At 39.0% G+C, this 15,513-nt stretch overlaps 1 protein-coding gene across 5 annotated transcripts in view; it reads right to left on the bottom strand.

Moving 5' to 3' along the window:
• Positions 1 to 220: 220 nt before the first annotated feature.
• LOC109429880 (ras-related protein Rab-5B) overlaps positions 221 to 15,513 on the bottom strand; it is a 47,272-nt gene continuing 31,979 nt past the window's right edge. For 4 of the 5 annotated variants that reach the window (XM_019705865.3, XM_019705868.3, XM_019705866.3 and 1 more), the window contains exons 2-6: positions 10,934 to 11,472; positions 10,506 to 10,626; positions 10,265 to 10,433; positions 3,056 to 3,169; positions 221 to 2,937 (exon numbers count right to left, since the gene is read on the bottom strand). In XM_019705865.3, coding sequence (XP_019561410.1) covers positions 3,069 to 3,169; positions 10,265 to 10,433; positions 10,506 to 10,626; positions 10,934 to 11,187 — 645 coding nt within the window. In that variant the 5' untranslated portion in view covers positions 11,188 to 11,472 and the 3' untranslated portion in view covers positions 221 to 2,937; positions 3,056 to 3,068. The remainder of the gene's footprint in view (positions 2,938 to 3,055; positions 3,170 to 10,264; positions 10,434 to 10,505; positions 10,627 to 10,933; positions 11,473 to 15,513) is intronic. The other variant, XR_002134833.3, reaches the window with a different exon arrangement.

The raw sequence follows: 15,513 nt of genomic DNA, 5'->3' as shown, positions 1-15,513 counted from the left end.
ACTACATGATTATAACTCAGGATGTTCTTTTTCGTTCCAAGAATGGAGAAAACCAGTCGTTTTTTTGGATTTTCAGTTTTCATTTACCTCGTGTTCAAATGTTCCTCTATTGACGTTTACTTGTTTTGTCCACGGTGTGTACTCCTGCTCAATTACAAGTGTGTAGGTATTCCTTCTCGCACATCAATTTATGTGTGAGTGTGTGTGTATTGTGTTGCGATTTTCTTTTTCTTCTTTTTTTCTCATTTCGCTAATTTCAATTCGATTTTTAAAAAAGGAATGTCGGTTATTACATGCTCAAACTGTATTATCTTCTTCTTTCTTGTGTTTTACTTTCATTTTGTTCTCCGCTTTTTGCAGGTTTTTGTTTTGTTTAGGATCAAATATTACACTGCTTTTTTGTTTTACCGTTTACTGTATTATCACTACACAGAATAGGCGAAATGTAACAAAGAAAAAAATATCTCTTTTGTTCAGTTGTGGGAGATAAAAACGAATCTCACATCAGTTAAATCTTTGTGTCAATTATATCAATTCGAATTAGGGTCAGCGCTGATTAGGGCGCTGAAATAAATATTTGATCATAATTCTTTCATACAAATATAGGGAGGGAGGACATTTCTTATTAACTCATACATTTTTAGCTAATCACACACATCTGATATCGCTTGAATTTTGATTTCAACAATTTCCGTAGTTGTTTACCTAGTTTTGAAAGGGGGTTCGTGGTTTGTGTAAAAACTGAAACGTTCTAAAAATAGGGGGAAACAGGAAAAAGTTTTGTGACAAGATTCAAAGTGACGGGTGTTTTTACAAGCTAAGCTCGATCATCTCTAATGCCGTTTCGCCGAAAGTTGTCCGTTATCCAAAAAATGAGAAGAAAATTGTGTTTTACTGCAGCAGCTGGTGATACAACATTTATAGCGACATACAGACAGGCATTCATCGAAGCATTTGTCGGCGAAACGACACTAGAGGTGACCCAAGCGACAATTCAATGTCCGCTCATCTGTAAAGAGGATTAAACAGCCACCATAAAACCTGAATTAGCTATATGACGGTTGTTGGAATCTCTTCAAGTCCATTAGACATGAAATTGTCCCTTGGGAAGACAGTGCAAGCTTTTTAAATGCTACTACAGAACTTAGGCGAAAATTATTAGATTTCTCTATCCGCTCAGAATACAAGAATCATTGGAATCTATAGAATAGTAGTACTGTTTCTTCTATTTGATGTAAATCAACTGCTTGGTTATTTTTTTTTTCGAGGGAGAACGCAATGGCTTGACATCATTTCACATAAAACTATGGGACATAAAGGACATTTGTCAGAAATGCTGCTTTCGCAACAAACAAACGTAATGTTTACGTCAATCTGCACCCATCCTTATGCCAAACGACGTTATGCCATTTAGGCGTGCCTCCACTGCCTTCTAAATTGTACGTAACTATTTATCATAATTTCATACATTTGTTTCACTATGTTTTTCCGCATTTGCGTTTTACCATAAAAATAAACAAAAAATGTTCTATGGGAGAAAATTAACAAACGGGTGTATCCTTTATCCTTCTCTCATCCGTTACAGTTAGATACAAAAAAGCGTACCCTTCATTGCCACGTCGTTTCCTATAAGTTATACATACTCACATCGTCATCGTGTTGGAAAAGTGCTCGCTTTTGTCAAAGAGGACTCCGTTAGGCATAATTCTGCATAGACACAGAGCTGGTAGCTGGTATAGTAAATACGATGTTTATCCTGTTCCATTTGATTCCTAAATATGTTTTCACTATTCATGGTACCATATACGACCATATGGTATTTGTTCCAACAATGGTAACCATTACAAGCTTTAGTTCACATCTTATATTGTAAAAGATTCTTCGAGTTGCAATAAACTATTATGATAATCATTCACTGTATCATCATATTACTGATATAGTAGTCACCATAACGTGAACATTCGCACAAAGCATGATTTGTGGAAGCCATTTTTGAATGGTACAGCTAATCCAAGCAGCATTCTGCCAAACGGGGTACTCCCTACTTTGCAAATTGTGTTCTAGTTGAGGGAAATCGTTCGACGTTGTCGCCACTCTGCCCCCTTGCACTCCTCGCTCGCACATCATTCTTTACCCTTGTGTGGTTGTTGTCGTTACTAGATTGGATATTGTATTCTTCTCTTTTATTAAATATATTAATATATATTTAAAGTTTGTAGTTTAGCAATAAATATATTTCCACGAAGATTTCGTTATATTAGAAGGGAAGGGCTAGGGAGGGATGGTTGAGGGGACAAAAATAACAAACCCACCTCACTGTATGGACTTGCGAGGCGGAAAATAAAGAAGGATTCGTAAGAAAAACTATGCGGAAAAAGGGAGGTGGTTATCTGTCATAGTTTGTGTTTTTTAGTGTGTTGCTTTCTTTTTGAATGAGTTGCACTATTTTTGGTTTTTGTGTGTTTAATTCTCTTCAATAAAGTTATATTCATAAACTTTTGCCGGTCCTTCTGTTTGTTCAGGTCAACTAACAAATGGAATTACACAATCTGTCCGGTTTCCTGCTTCATCTGCGTTTCAACTTCATCAAACATTTTATGAAGATGCTTTTTATCTAGCTGTGTTGGTTGTGTGAGTTTGTGTGGATTTTACTGGTCTGGTTCTGTGTTGTTGTGTCCTTCCCACGATTCACAGTCATTTTTCCATATGTGTTAAGATCTGTTTGAATTGTTTGCTGATTTTACTTTCACTATGTGTTTTTGTTTTGTGTATATGTGTGTTAAGGTTGTAGGGTTTGCTGAAATATTTTTTTGTTTCATTTTCACTATTGTTCTTAGTATAGCATAACTAGTTTGGAATCGGTCTTACTTCCTACCATCATAATGACAAATTTCCTTAAACCATCCTCGGTATTTGTTACAATTAACAAAAAGCTTGCTGTAACGATAGAAGAGAGAGCCTCATAAATAACACAGCATATTGATATTGATAGTTGATATATTGTGTACACATGCGTCTAATAGTTACTTATGTGTTCGTAATACAACCAACTTACCAGCTGAATAACATCACTTGCTGCAGCAACCGCTATTCTGTCGACTTTGTTCGTTCTGAGTGGGTCTTATGTTTTGCTGCTGTCCAGCACCCTCGTTTTTAGGCAATTTTTTACCTGTAAAAAAGGGAAAAGCCAAACATTATTTCTGTCTCGCGAATGCTTAACTAATTCTACAAAGGATGGTTAAAGACGGGGTTTCGTGGTTTGGAAGGTTGCACTTTGGCATCACGAGTGGATGACCATGAGATCAAATCTAAGCCATCAGCAACTTTTTAGCAAGAAGACGTAAACCATCGATTACCACACCGTCCACAATATGCACTTTTTAGAATTCGGGATTTTATCAAGTCACCAGAAACACCTCCAGAAGTTGCTTTACAGATCCCTCCAAGAATTTCTTGAACAATTTCTCCTTAAATATCGCCAGGAATCCTACAATAAATTCCTCTGGGTATTACTCCAGGAATTTTGATGGAATTCCCCTTTCCGAGTTTCCTATCTCCCCTTATCCGAAAATTCCTCCTGAAATATCTCCATCTTCCAAGATTCTCTCAGAGACTTCTCTAGGAATGTGTTGAGTTGGTGGGTATCCATTAAGCATTCAACAAGCGAATCTTCCTGAGTGATCTTCAGGGCTTCTTTTATGAAGTCATCGAGAGATTCCTCCAGGAGTTCCTCTAGAGATTGGTTTATCAATATCTCAAGGGTTTTGTGTATGAATTACAATAATTGCTACAGGGATTGCATTCAAATATTTTTCTAGAGATTCCTCCATAAATTTCACAAAAAAACGTCCAAACAGTTATTCAGGGATGCCTCTAGGGACTCGTACAGGAGTTTCTCCAGTGATTTGTACAGGACACGCTCTACGGGTATCTGCATGGTTATTCCCAAAGATCCTCCAGTAATTACTCCAAGAATTCCCCTAGTCCTCCAGGGATTTCTGTAGAAATTGCTGCAGATTCTTCTTGAAATTTCTTTCGAGATTTCTCTAGGAATTTCACAATAAGATTCTTCCAAAGAATTCTTTAGAAATTCATCTATGGATTTCTTCATGAATTTATCCAACGATTGCTCTATGGATTTGTCCACGATTTTCCTCGGAGATTGATTTAGAAATTCAGCAACGGTTTTCTGAATGCATTCCTCTGGGTTTTTCTTGTTCCCGAATTCCTCCAGAGATTGTTTCCGTATTTCTTCCAGAGTATCCCGAGGGATTTTCTCGGGAGATTCTCCATGAGTTACTTCAAGTACGGGCTTGGTGGTCTAGTGGCTACCGCTTCTGATTCGTACGCAGAAGGTCATGGGTTCAATCCCTGGCCCGTCCCTTTCATCCTACTTTGCATTTCCTATCCACTTTATCTCTCTCTTCTCTACATAAGGTGGGGCGGGGCAAGATGGGTCACCTAAGGATGGATCACCATAACTTTGTAAATACAAATCGTATAGGTTTGTATTCGTCCGCTACTCTTTAATACACTAGTTAGCTATGCTAAAAGTCGATAAAAAGTTCATTAAACACAAAATATGATGTTAAACAAGCAGTTTTAAAAAGTGATCGATTTTGCGCCGTGAAAAAAGTGCGGGGCAAGATGGGTCACCTTTTAAATAATTCACATTTTCTCAACGAAAAACGTCAAAATATAAGATTTGTTCCGCATTCATATATGCTCCATATCCATACTGAGTAAACAAGAGCTACTAGTAAACATTTTATAAATCTATTTGGAATATAAAAAACTTCACGATTTGAGTGGTCCTAAGGCGACTTGAAAATCAATGTTTTCACTAAAAAATTATCATAATTTTATGCTATAATTTTGAGCGTTCATTCCGTTTGATTGAAGTCATTTATGAGATAGTCTTGTAATAAAAAATAAATAACTTTTGAATGCTTCAAAAATACGTTCAAAATTGAAAGTGACTCATCTTGCCCCGCGGCCGTTTATATGGAGATTATATGGAATGTATCGCATAAGAAAAATGGCTAAAACCATTTTATTTTTTATTTCCAATGAGAGTGAATAATGTTTCAATCAATGCCCCAAACTTTTGTATATTCACGCTGGTCATCTAACAAAATTATTAACATAATCAAAACATGAGTAATGCGCCCGAAAATGGCACTGACCCATCTTGCCCCGCCCCACCCTATACAGCTCATGTGTTCATATGTTCATAGCCATCGTTTCCCTTCCTTCCAACTTCCACAGCACAGTATATATAATGCCTACAAGTTATGCAACCAAAGCGAACTGTGTCGCTTGACCTTCATAGTATTCATCACACAATCTATCACCTTACGAAAGCTATAAATATCCCCTATCCATGGATCGCATCACCGACCCAACGGTGACTCCCAGATCTCCCATCCTTTCCGTCTAACAAATTCCCCAGTCCGTGCTGGTTGTGGGGATGCAGAGGTGCTATAGTAGCAACAACCAGCACACTCTAACATTCCTTTTCCTTTCCAACTGGCTATAAAGACGTGGCCGGCGCCGTTATTGATCAAAAATGTATGAGCTGCTTAAATTGCACTTTGAGAATAAGTGGAGTGTCCCAGCCTTTATTAATTTGGATCTCAGTGCAATTGGTACCAGCTCAGATCAATCACGGAGGAGCAACCATTGACATGTATAGTCAATGGAAATGATATAATCCCCAGAATAACCTCTCCCTGAAAGAATCCAGATAAAATCCCCGAAGGAATCCCACAATTAGTTTTGGAAGGGATACCTGCTGAAAGAATGATGGAAGTAATTCTGGGAGAAATTGAAAAAGGAATCCCGGAAGGAATGTTCGAAAGTATTTGTGAAAGAATCGTGGGAGTAATTCTCAAAGCAAATTCGGGAAGAATCAAGGAATTCCGGAGGGAATCCATAAACGCACCCCGGGAACCATCCCTACGGGAATCCCACGAAAAAAAGCAAGGAATAATCCCAAGCAACACACATGATTACAAAACAGTCACGGCAGCGCGTGTAAGAAGTCAGACTTACTGCGTAATCCTTACATGCGCTGCCGTGACTGTTTTGTAACCATGTGTGTTGCTTGGGATTCTAAGAAATTTCCGGAGAAAAAATGAAGTTATCCTTGAAATAATCTCAAAAGGAATCCCTTTAAATATCTTGAAAGAATGAAAGAAAACTGTTCCGACAGAAATTTCTGATAGAATCCCTATAGGACCCCCGAATGAGCCCCTGAAGGAATCCCTGGTAAAACCTTGAGGAATGTCTCAAGGAATCCAGGAACCCCTTAAAAAATAGCGGAAGGTATCTTTGAAGAAATGCCTGAAGGAATCCATGAAGGACTGTCGGAATCGATCATTAAAAGAATCCGAGAAGGAATCTTAAAGAAATACCGGTGTTAATTCGTAAAAAAAAACAAACTGAAAAGAATCAATGAGAAGGCATCACGGGGGAAAATTTTGAAGAAACCCCTGGATGAATTCAGAAGGAATCCCTAAAGGAAATTTTCAATGCAAATATCTCAAAAGGATTCCCGAGAAAAATCCCTACTCGGGTAGAATCCTTTAAAGAATCCCTGAATGAATCTCGCGAGGAATATCTAATGGAAATCTGGAAAAATCAATAAAGAAATCCCCAGAGGAATCAATGAATGAATCCTGGGAGAAATCTTAAAGGAATCTCGGAAGGAAACCCTTGAGAAATTCCTAATGGTATCCCGAGAGAAAACCCATAAAGAATACTGGATAAATCTATGATACAATATAGGGAATAATACATGAAGCAATCCCGGGAATAATCATTGAAAGAATCCCAGGAGGAATCTTTGATGGAATACCAGAAAGTATCCCTGACCGTATGAATAAATCCCGGGAAAAATCCCAAACGGAATTCTAGAACTCCTGAAGAAATCCTTGACAGAATGCTGGAACGATTCTTGAAGAAATCCTCAAAGAATACCAGCTAATATTTTCTGCGCTTTAAGCTTCAGTCATTTGCTTTCAGTTGTGTAACAATCGAGTTGAAGTAGTCAACGCTGAATAAAAGGGAAGCTTGTCAAATATAAACCATAAGCTATTACACGGCTGCAAAACAAGCACCATGCAGCTACCAACAGAGTTTGGTCAGAAATCAACCACTTGTCACTGGGTTTGCATTTACTGCACTCTTTTCCAACTCCGGGAGATTTCTCGGAAGATGTATAAACTTGAACAAATCGAATAGGAGTCCTCAGTTACAAAACAGCTGCTTCTATACAGTACAATTCATAATACTGACAAATCCACAAACCAGCAGCGCTTTGAAGGCCGTTTTGCGATATCGTTACAGCTAGAAGCTGTAATAAAGAATTTGTTGGTATACCAACACGGCTTGTCGGATGTAAACATTATTGTCTAAACAAACTTTAAGTCGGATATATAGCTACTACACAAATACTTTATTTTGCTGTGAAATTATTTCGGTTGCTTTTATTGCACTTTAATCCAACTCCGGAAGATTTACCGGAGGATGTGCAGATTGAATAAGAGTCCCAACCAATAAACCAGCTGCTTTTATACAGTACGTTTTGTAATGTTGCCAGATACACAGAATAGCAGCGCTTCGTAGATGTTTAAAGAACATTCTTTCAGCTAGAAGCTGCGATGAAGAACCTGTTGGCGCAACCACCCAGCTTGTTCAATGTAAACATTACTGAGCTTGACGTTTCACAAGCTTTTGCAGCAAGATGAAGTTGGGTAAGGTTTCTTGTGGCACAATTATAAAGCATTGTCTGGAGTAACGCAAAACGGGCTATTTTTTATGCTATTTATATATAGCAGTGTGGCAGCGAGGACATCATCGGGACAAGTGGATACGGAGATTAGGAGTTCGATTCCAAGTAGCGGCAAGTACTTTAATGATTCAATTTCCGCCGAAATGATCCCAGACCTACCTCCCGGGATTTTCCCACCAAATTTCTCGCTACATTCCTCCCGGAGATCGTTCCAAAACTTATCAAAATCCTTCCGATGTTTTTCTGGAATATTCTCGCAGCATTTCTTTTGAAGGTTTTTAGGGTTCCTTCTTGAAATTCCCTCACATTTCCTGCTGGGGTAACTCCCAGATTTTTTTTCTCCGAGATGTCTTAGTTATCCTCAGGATTTTTCCCAATCTACCTTTCGTGTTTATTTCAAAAGATCTTTGAGCGATATTTCACTTTCCGATGATTCTCCGGGAATTTCGCTCAAGGAGTTTGGCAAGTTATCCCAGGAGACATTCCGAGAAAAACTCCTGGAAAAATTTTTGCAAGAACTCCTGAAGCAACTATCTAAGGAATCCCAGAATTCCAGAATTTTGGAACGATTTCCTGTAGGGATGATGAGAAAATATCTGGGAATAATTCATATAAAATCTGTAAAAAAAGATAATCTCATGTGGATCACCGCAAGAAATATGGTAGCGGTAAACAACTACGAGGAAAAGCATGGGAAAAGCTCTGAAAGCAATCACGGGAAGAATCCCATTAGAAATATTATCAGGTTTCTCCTGCCGAAATTCTAAAAGGCACTCCGTAAAAAAAACTCTAGAAATAGTGCAGTTTAAACGCAGAAAAACTCGCGAGAGATATCCGAAAACCAACGCTGGGAAGGAATCTTCAGAGAGTTTACCGAGAGAAATCTCAGCACGAACCTTTAGGAAGTATTCCAGCTAAAACTTCAGTAGAAACAAGGGCGAAACTTCGAAGGAAGCTCACGGAAATTTCAGGATAAACTTCAAAAGAAATCCCGGCAGAAGCTCCTGCAGAAAATTCACGAGGAGCTTCTTAAGAAATCCTTGCAGGATTTCTAGTAGAAAGCCCATAAAGAACTCCTGCAACAACTCTGGAATAAATCTCGGAAAGATCTACTGGATAAGTCTCATTAGAAACACGGGAAAGAATCGCGATAAATCTTCAAGAAGAATCTGGAGAGAAACTTTAGGCGAAATAATTCTGTGAAAACACCTGCGATATAACTTTTGTTGAGGTCGTGGAATTAATCATGGAAGAAATGCCGCGAAAACTTCATTGGGCAAAACGCAGGAGGAACTTCGGGAAAATCCCACGTCAAAAATTACCCTAATGCAAAAAAAGGGAGTTAATGAAATCCTGGCAGAAATCTCTAAAGGAATCATGTGAGAAATCGTGAAATCATTGAAAGAATCCCCTATTCGGTAAACACTTATTAAGTGAAACTGACTTCAGAAACCTGAATCTTCAGCACATTCTGTTGTTCTTAACCCGCTGTGGTAAAGAGCTATAGGCTCTCTTTCGCTTTATGCGTTATTACAGTGCCCTTTTCAGGGCGCTGTTTGAACCCATTGTGGTACGCTTGTGCGTTAGTACCCTCTTCCAGGGTATTTTTCCTATTTCCCTACCTGTCCCTATCCCCATCCAAATCCTTTTTCCCTCAGGTAGATGATGAAATAGGCTGTTATTTTGGCGATGGCACAAATGTCCCAAATGGAGGATAACGTGCCTCTGGAGCCGGCCTTCTGATACCTGATACAAGTAAATTTCAGAAACATTCTGTATAATGATATAAAAATAGCCTGGAAAGTGTTATTACGAAAAAGGAGAAATAAACGTAAACACGTGACAATCGTAAATCCAACAACCTATAATTTCCCGAGCAGAAGTTCGCTAACATGAATGTCCTGTGATAGTAGCACCGAAATTCACACTATACGGAAACTACTCGTAAACAGAAGACATAGGAGAGCAGATAGCAACTAGTGGGGAGCGAGCGTTAAGTTTAGGAATGAAGGAAAGATAAAAACAATAATATTCATGCGCACGTTCAGAAATGCATTCCACCCGACTACAGGGGGTGACGCCAGCTCCCTCACCAATGCACAAAGCAAAAGAACGGACGACGATATAGCATTCGTTCTGCCATAGTATATTGATATGAAAATCGATCCATGCTAAAACCTTTCACGGGGTCAGCATTTATATTTGTCTTGGCCGACACGGAGCACCGTAGCAGCTCCAATAAACCAATTACTAGCCTGTTCCGTTGTCAGCTTTTCTCGTCAGCCGTGCGGCAACATGCATGCCGACTGACTGTGTATTAACTTCGCGTTGAACAACGGCGATTCATAGACACCCCCTCCTCTTGGGAGTAAGCAGCGCAAACAACAAGTGGAAAGGCCACACGGAAAACAGCTGTTTCACAACAGCGGTCGTTTATAGCTTTTACCCATCGGCAGCTCAGGTACTTACCTATTGCAAGAAAGATGTCATTAACATTCACAGCGGTTTTGGCCGACGTCTCCATGAACAGCAGTCCGTTTTCGTCCGCGTATTGCTTAGCCTCCTCGTAGTCAACCATGCGTTTGTTGGCGAGATCGGCTTTGTTACCGGCCAGCGCAATCACAATGTTCGGCGATGCCTAGAATGACGAGTATGGGGGGAGTAGGTGCGTGAGCCGCGAACATTTAGGCACGATTTAAGATTGAGTTACCTGTCGCTGAAGCTCTTTAACCCACGTTTTAGCACGTGCAAAACTATCTTGATTCTGAATATCGTAGACAACAATAGCTGCCTGAGCACCTCGGTAGTACATTGGGGCGAGACTGTGGTACCTGTGGAAGGAGAGAGTTGCGAAGTTTAATGAAGTTGTTTCGAATAATATGGTTGGTCACAGTTTTGGTTTAAGAGTGTGATAAATAGGATTTGTTATGATTTTTTTTTAAATCAAGCATATTGAATCAAACAAAAGTTCCAATTGTTCGCCATGTCCAAAACACATAATTTCGACGAAATTTGTCAGAGGGGAAGGATGATATTTATGGCAGTTTAAATACAAACTTGAACTTGTATGGAACGAGCTCACCAATGTTTTCGACCCTACCTATATAGAAGAACGCACAAAGAAAGCAAGACACCTACCTTTCCTGTCCAGCAGTGTCCCAGATCTCGAATTTGACCGTCGTGTCGTCGATGCAGACTGTTTGCGTGAGGAAGGCCGCACCGATCGTACTCTCCTGGTACTCGTGGAACTGACCTTTGACGAACCGTAACACTAGCGAGGACTTTCCGACGGCCGACTCACCCAGCAGGACCAGCTTGAACTGGCAGATTTTGTTCTGTGTGGCGCCATTTGGTCGCTGTGCACCGCCACCGGCCCGCGGACTGTTTGCCATTGTTGCTGGATGGTGTGGTGTGTTTCGTGTCGGAGGGGTTTGAGAGGCTATTGCCGGGGTACAGGCCGCTACTCGTTATGCGGGGTGGCTGGAGTGTCGCGTTGCGTTACACTGGCAAAAAGGATCCCAACCAACCCGAATCCACCCGTTGTCGTCGTCGGTTAGGCGTCGGAGGCAACGCAAAATAAAATAAACTAATAAAACAAAACCAAGAGACTAAACGAAAAACGTGATCGGATTCCACCGCCTATGATCGCTCCGTTTTGATATTCAATACTGCAACGACTGGAAATAGAAAAGAGTATGATACTGCCATTAGCACTATGCTTACTAGGAAACATTGTGAAGACGTTATCGAACTATTGGATCAGCACTAAAATCGATTCCGTAAATCACCGCACAGCCCAACTATAGTAACACAGAGCGTTCTTTGATGTCCAGCTCGAATTTGCACGTCGCCATCGCTGCCTTGCCACCACCGGATCTTTTTGCCTACGTAGCTCATACAAAAAAGCCCCAGAAGTGATAACGTATTTCCATTGCATCGAGACGGTTGTTCTTAGAATGTATGGCTAGCTGCTCCCCTGGTGGACACGCGCCCTCGATTGCGAATTTGCTTCTGTGTTGGTAAATAATGTTGCACAATCTATCGGTTTTAGAACTGAAGTGCATCTCATCACACTGGAAAGCAATGCTCGAGATGCAATCCACCACATTCATGTTAATTTGATATTATAAGGTCACTGGGTCGCTGCTCTCGTCTTGAGCTTTTCTATCTCGGTATAATTGCGACCAATGTCGATGAGTGCATGTAGTGAACTAGAAAGAACCTACATATGATATTTATTCCTTTCTTTGCTAACGCAACGTTCTAATGCGGCTGACTCATTAAAATACAAATGAACTTCCGGAGGGAGGAATTCCAGGATAATCTGTAGGAAACAGTTCCTGGAGGCACCCCAGATGGAATCTTCTGGAAGAATCAAGGGAGAAATTTTTTGAGGAATCCCGGAAGGAGTTCCCAGTAGAATCCTGAAAAAAAAATCAGGAGGAGTTCAGGAAGGAGTTTCTGGAGAAATCCTGGATACAGTTCCTGATAGAATCCCAGAGGAAGATTCCGCAAAGTGTTCCGCAAAGGAGTTCCGAAGGAATCCCGAAAAAACTTCTTGAAGAAATCCTGAAAGGAGTTCCCGGTGGGATTTCCACAGGAATTCCAGAAGGAGGTCTTGAAGGAATCCCGGAAGTTATGCCTGAAACAATCCCGGAAGGAGTTTCTGGTGGAATCAAGTGGTACAAGTATTTGGAGGAACACCGGAAGAAGGTTTTAGAGGATTCCTGGAAAAGGTTCTTTGATGAGTCTCAGAAATAGTTCCCGAAGAAATCTCAGAAGGAACTCCTGGAGGAACATCGCAAGGTATTCCTGGAGGAGAATCCCTGAAGTAATTTTGGAAGAAGTTCCTGAAGGAATTCATGAAGTGATCACGGAAAGAACTTTTGGAGGAATCCCGAAAGAAATCTCCATGTGAAATTGCTGGAAGGATCCCAGAAGAAATATACAGAAAAAAACTATGGAAGGATTCCGTAAAAGAACAGTCGAAAGAATTCTAGAACTAACTTCTGGAGGAAGCTCGGAATGAATCTCTGGAGGACTCCCTGGTGGAATCCCATAAGGGACCTGTTTAGAAGTTCTTGAAAGGATCCCAGAGGGAACTTCTCAAGAAATCCTAGATAACTCTAAAGAATCTCATAAAGAACTCCCTGGAAATCATAAAAGAAACTCTTGAAGGAGTCCTGTAAGAAATTTGTGGAGAAATCGCGAAGCATTTTCTGGGGAATCCCACCACAAGCAAGTCATAAACCAGCACCAAATGTACATTTGGCATATTTGTTTACTGTAGTAAAGCTCTGTCTCAATTGGAGTCTAAAAAAATAAATAATTTTGACAGTTTTAAAACTATTTCTAAGTTCGAAATCAGTTACTGTCAAATTCAGTTTTTTTTTTCTGACCCAATTCACACACATTGATGTTGGCTATGTTGCCTTATCAAAAATATTTTCGGTCAGGAACGAAAACTCCAATACAATATATCATTGGCTTAAGCCTTGACTTAACCCTAACTTAAGCCGGAATTTTTCTAAGTGTTATTATAGAGTTGTTTCTACGTATTTCTATGGTTTTGGTGCTCAACAGCATATAAAGGGTAGGATATGGCGCAGAACATTTTTTTTGGATATCCTAGGTCATCGAAAATGTTCTTGAGTTTAGATCCCAAAGTCTACGGGTGTAACGATAACTTCTTTTTAATTATAAAAAGCTACGATTTGTAATCCATTATGTCCAGTCAGTCTTCTGAAAGTTCAATTGACAGTTTCAGGTTAGTCGGGATATCCTGTTCTTGAGTTTAGATCCTAAAGTCTACGGATGCAACGGTTACTTCATCCATTATACAAAGCTACGATTTGTAGTCTATCCTGTCCAGTTAGTCTTCTGAAAGATCAAGATAGAATTAGGACAGTCAGGATATCCTAGGTCATCCAAACCATTCTTGAGTTTAGATCCTAAAGTTTCCGGGTGTAACAGTAAGTTTTGTCATTATACAAAGCTACGATGTGGCTACAGTCCTTATCCTCGGTCGCGTCACACATATGGAGATTCATAAAAGTTTGAGTAACCTTAAATGTTCCAAGGGTACAAAACAATGCCTACTAGTCTTTGAAGAATAATAGTAAATATGGTTCATTATGTATCATTCAATATAGCAGGCTAGCATTGCAAGTCTAGAACATTTGAAAAGGGCCTATCTGCTTTTTGTAAACAAACATGTTTCTATCTCTGCAGGGCCCATCTGCATCCACACACGCACATCAACACCCTTATCAGAAAGAGTGTTCTTTAAGCTATCTGTAAAGGGCGTTGATGTGCGTGGGTGGATGCAGATGGGCCCTGCAGAGACAGAAACATGTTTAATTACAAAAAAGTAGATAGGCCCTTTTCAAATGTTCGTCTAGAAGTGTAGATATAAAGTTGTGAAGTCCATGCAAGATTGGATGACTTAATTTATCACAAAACTATCATGAAATGACCTTTAAGAGTTAAGAGATTCATGGATCCAATTTGCTTGTGCAACTACAGTGTATCAAACAATTGTCCATACAGCAAATTTTTTGTCAAAATAATTTTTCATTCAAATGTTGATAACTTATTTATGCGTCAATCAAAAACGCTGAAATTTTGACCAATCATGAATCATATATTAAAGCTTCATTAGTAAAATTTTCAGCGAGATCGAATAAGCTTTCTGAAAGTTATAGAACTTTTAGTAAAACTTATAAGATTTTTGAACACATTTTTAAAACATTATATCTCAATATGTACTCGATGATTTTTTTTCATTTTTGTTTGTGTTACATCTTATACCTAAGGCTTTTATATGCAGCCATGTTTGGGGTTTTATATTCACTACTAAAAATATGAAAAATGTGCGTATGTAGTTGACGATGTTTTAAAATTTACCATATTTTGCACATATAATCTGCCAAGCATTTTCCACCAATAAAAGTGCATTAACTGAACGAAAAATCTATTGGACCTACTCTTCATTTGTAGTTTAGTAGGTCCTGTATAAAAATATATCATTAAGAGAGTTTAAAAAAGTTGAAAACACTTGGCACTTTTATTGATCAAAATATGATAAATTTCCAAATGACACTCTGATCATTATACAGATTTTTCATATTTTTTGTAGTGAATATAAAACCTTAAACGAAGCTGCATATGAAAGCCTTAGGTATAAGCTGTAACACGAAAAATATTGAAAAAGTTTCATCCAGTACATATTGAGATATAATGATTTAAAAATGAATTCAAAAATTTTAAAAGTTTTACTAAAAGTTCTATAACTTTCAGAAAACTTATTCGATCTCGTTCAAAATTTTACCAATGGAGCTTGAATACATGGGTTATAATTGGTCAAAATTTCAGCGTTTTTGATTGACGTATAAAAAAGTTGTAATTATTTAAATGAAAAATTATTTTGACCAAGAAATTGCTGTACGGACAATTGTTTGATACACTGTATCTAAAACGAAATCACCTCATGTTACAGTGATTGTGTTTATCAACTAACTCTATAATAGTAAGGATGGCCCATAATAACCCAAAAATATACAGGGTGTTAGGTTCCTGAGTGCAAACTTTTTAAAGGGTGATAGAGGACCATAAATGGTGAAAAAAATTGTTCTACGCAAATGGTCAAATCTTAACCGCTACGTAGTTATTGAACTTTCCATGTTTTTTACTCTTATTGCCTTAACTGTCTATAACTT

This window comes from Aedes albopictus, chromosome 2 (genome assembly GCF_035046485.1).
Source record: "Aedes albopictus strain Foshan chromosome 2, AalbF5, whole genome shotgun sequence".
NCBI lineage: Eukaryota > Metazoa > Arthropoda > Insecta > Diptera > Culicidae > Aedes > Aedes albopictus.
This window is presented reverse-complemented; position numbering and strand designations above follow the sequence as displayed.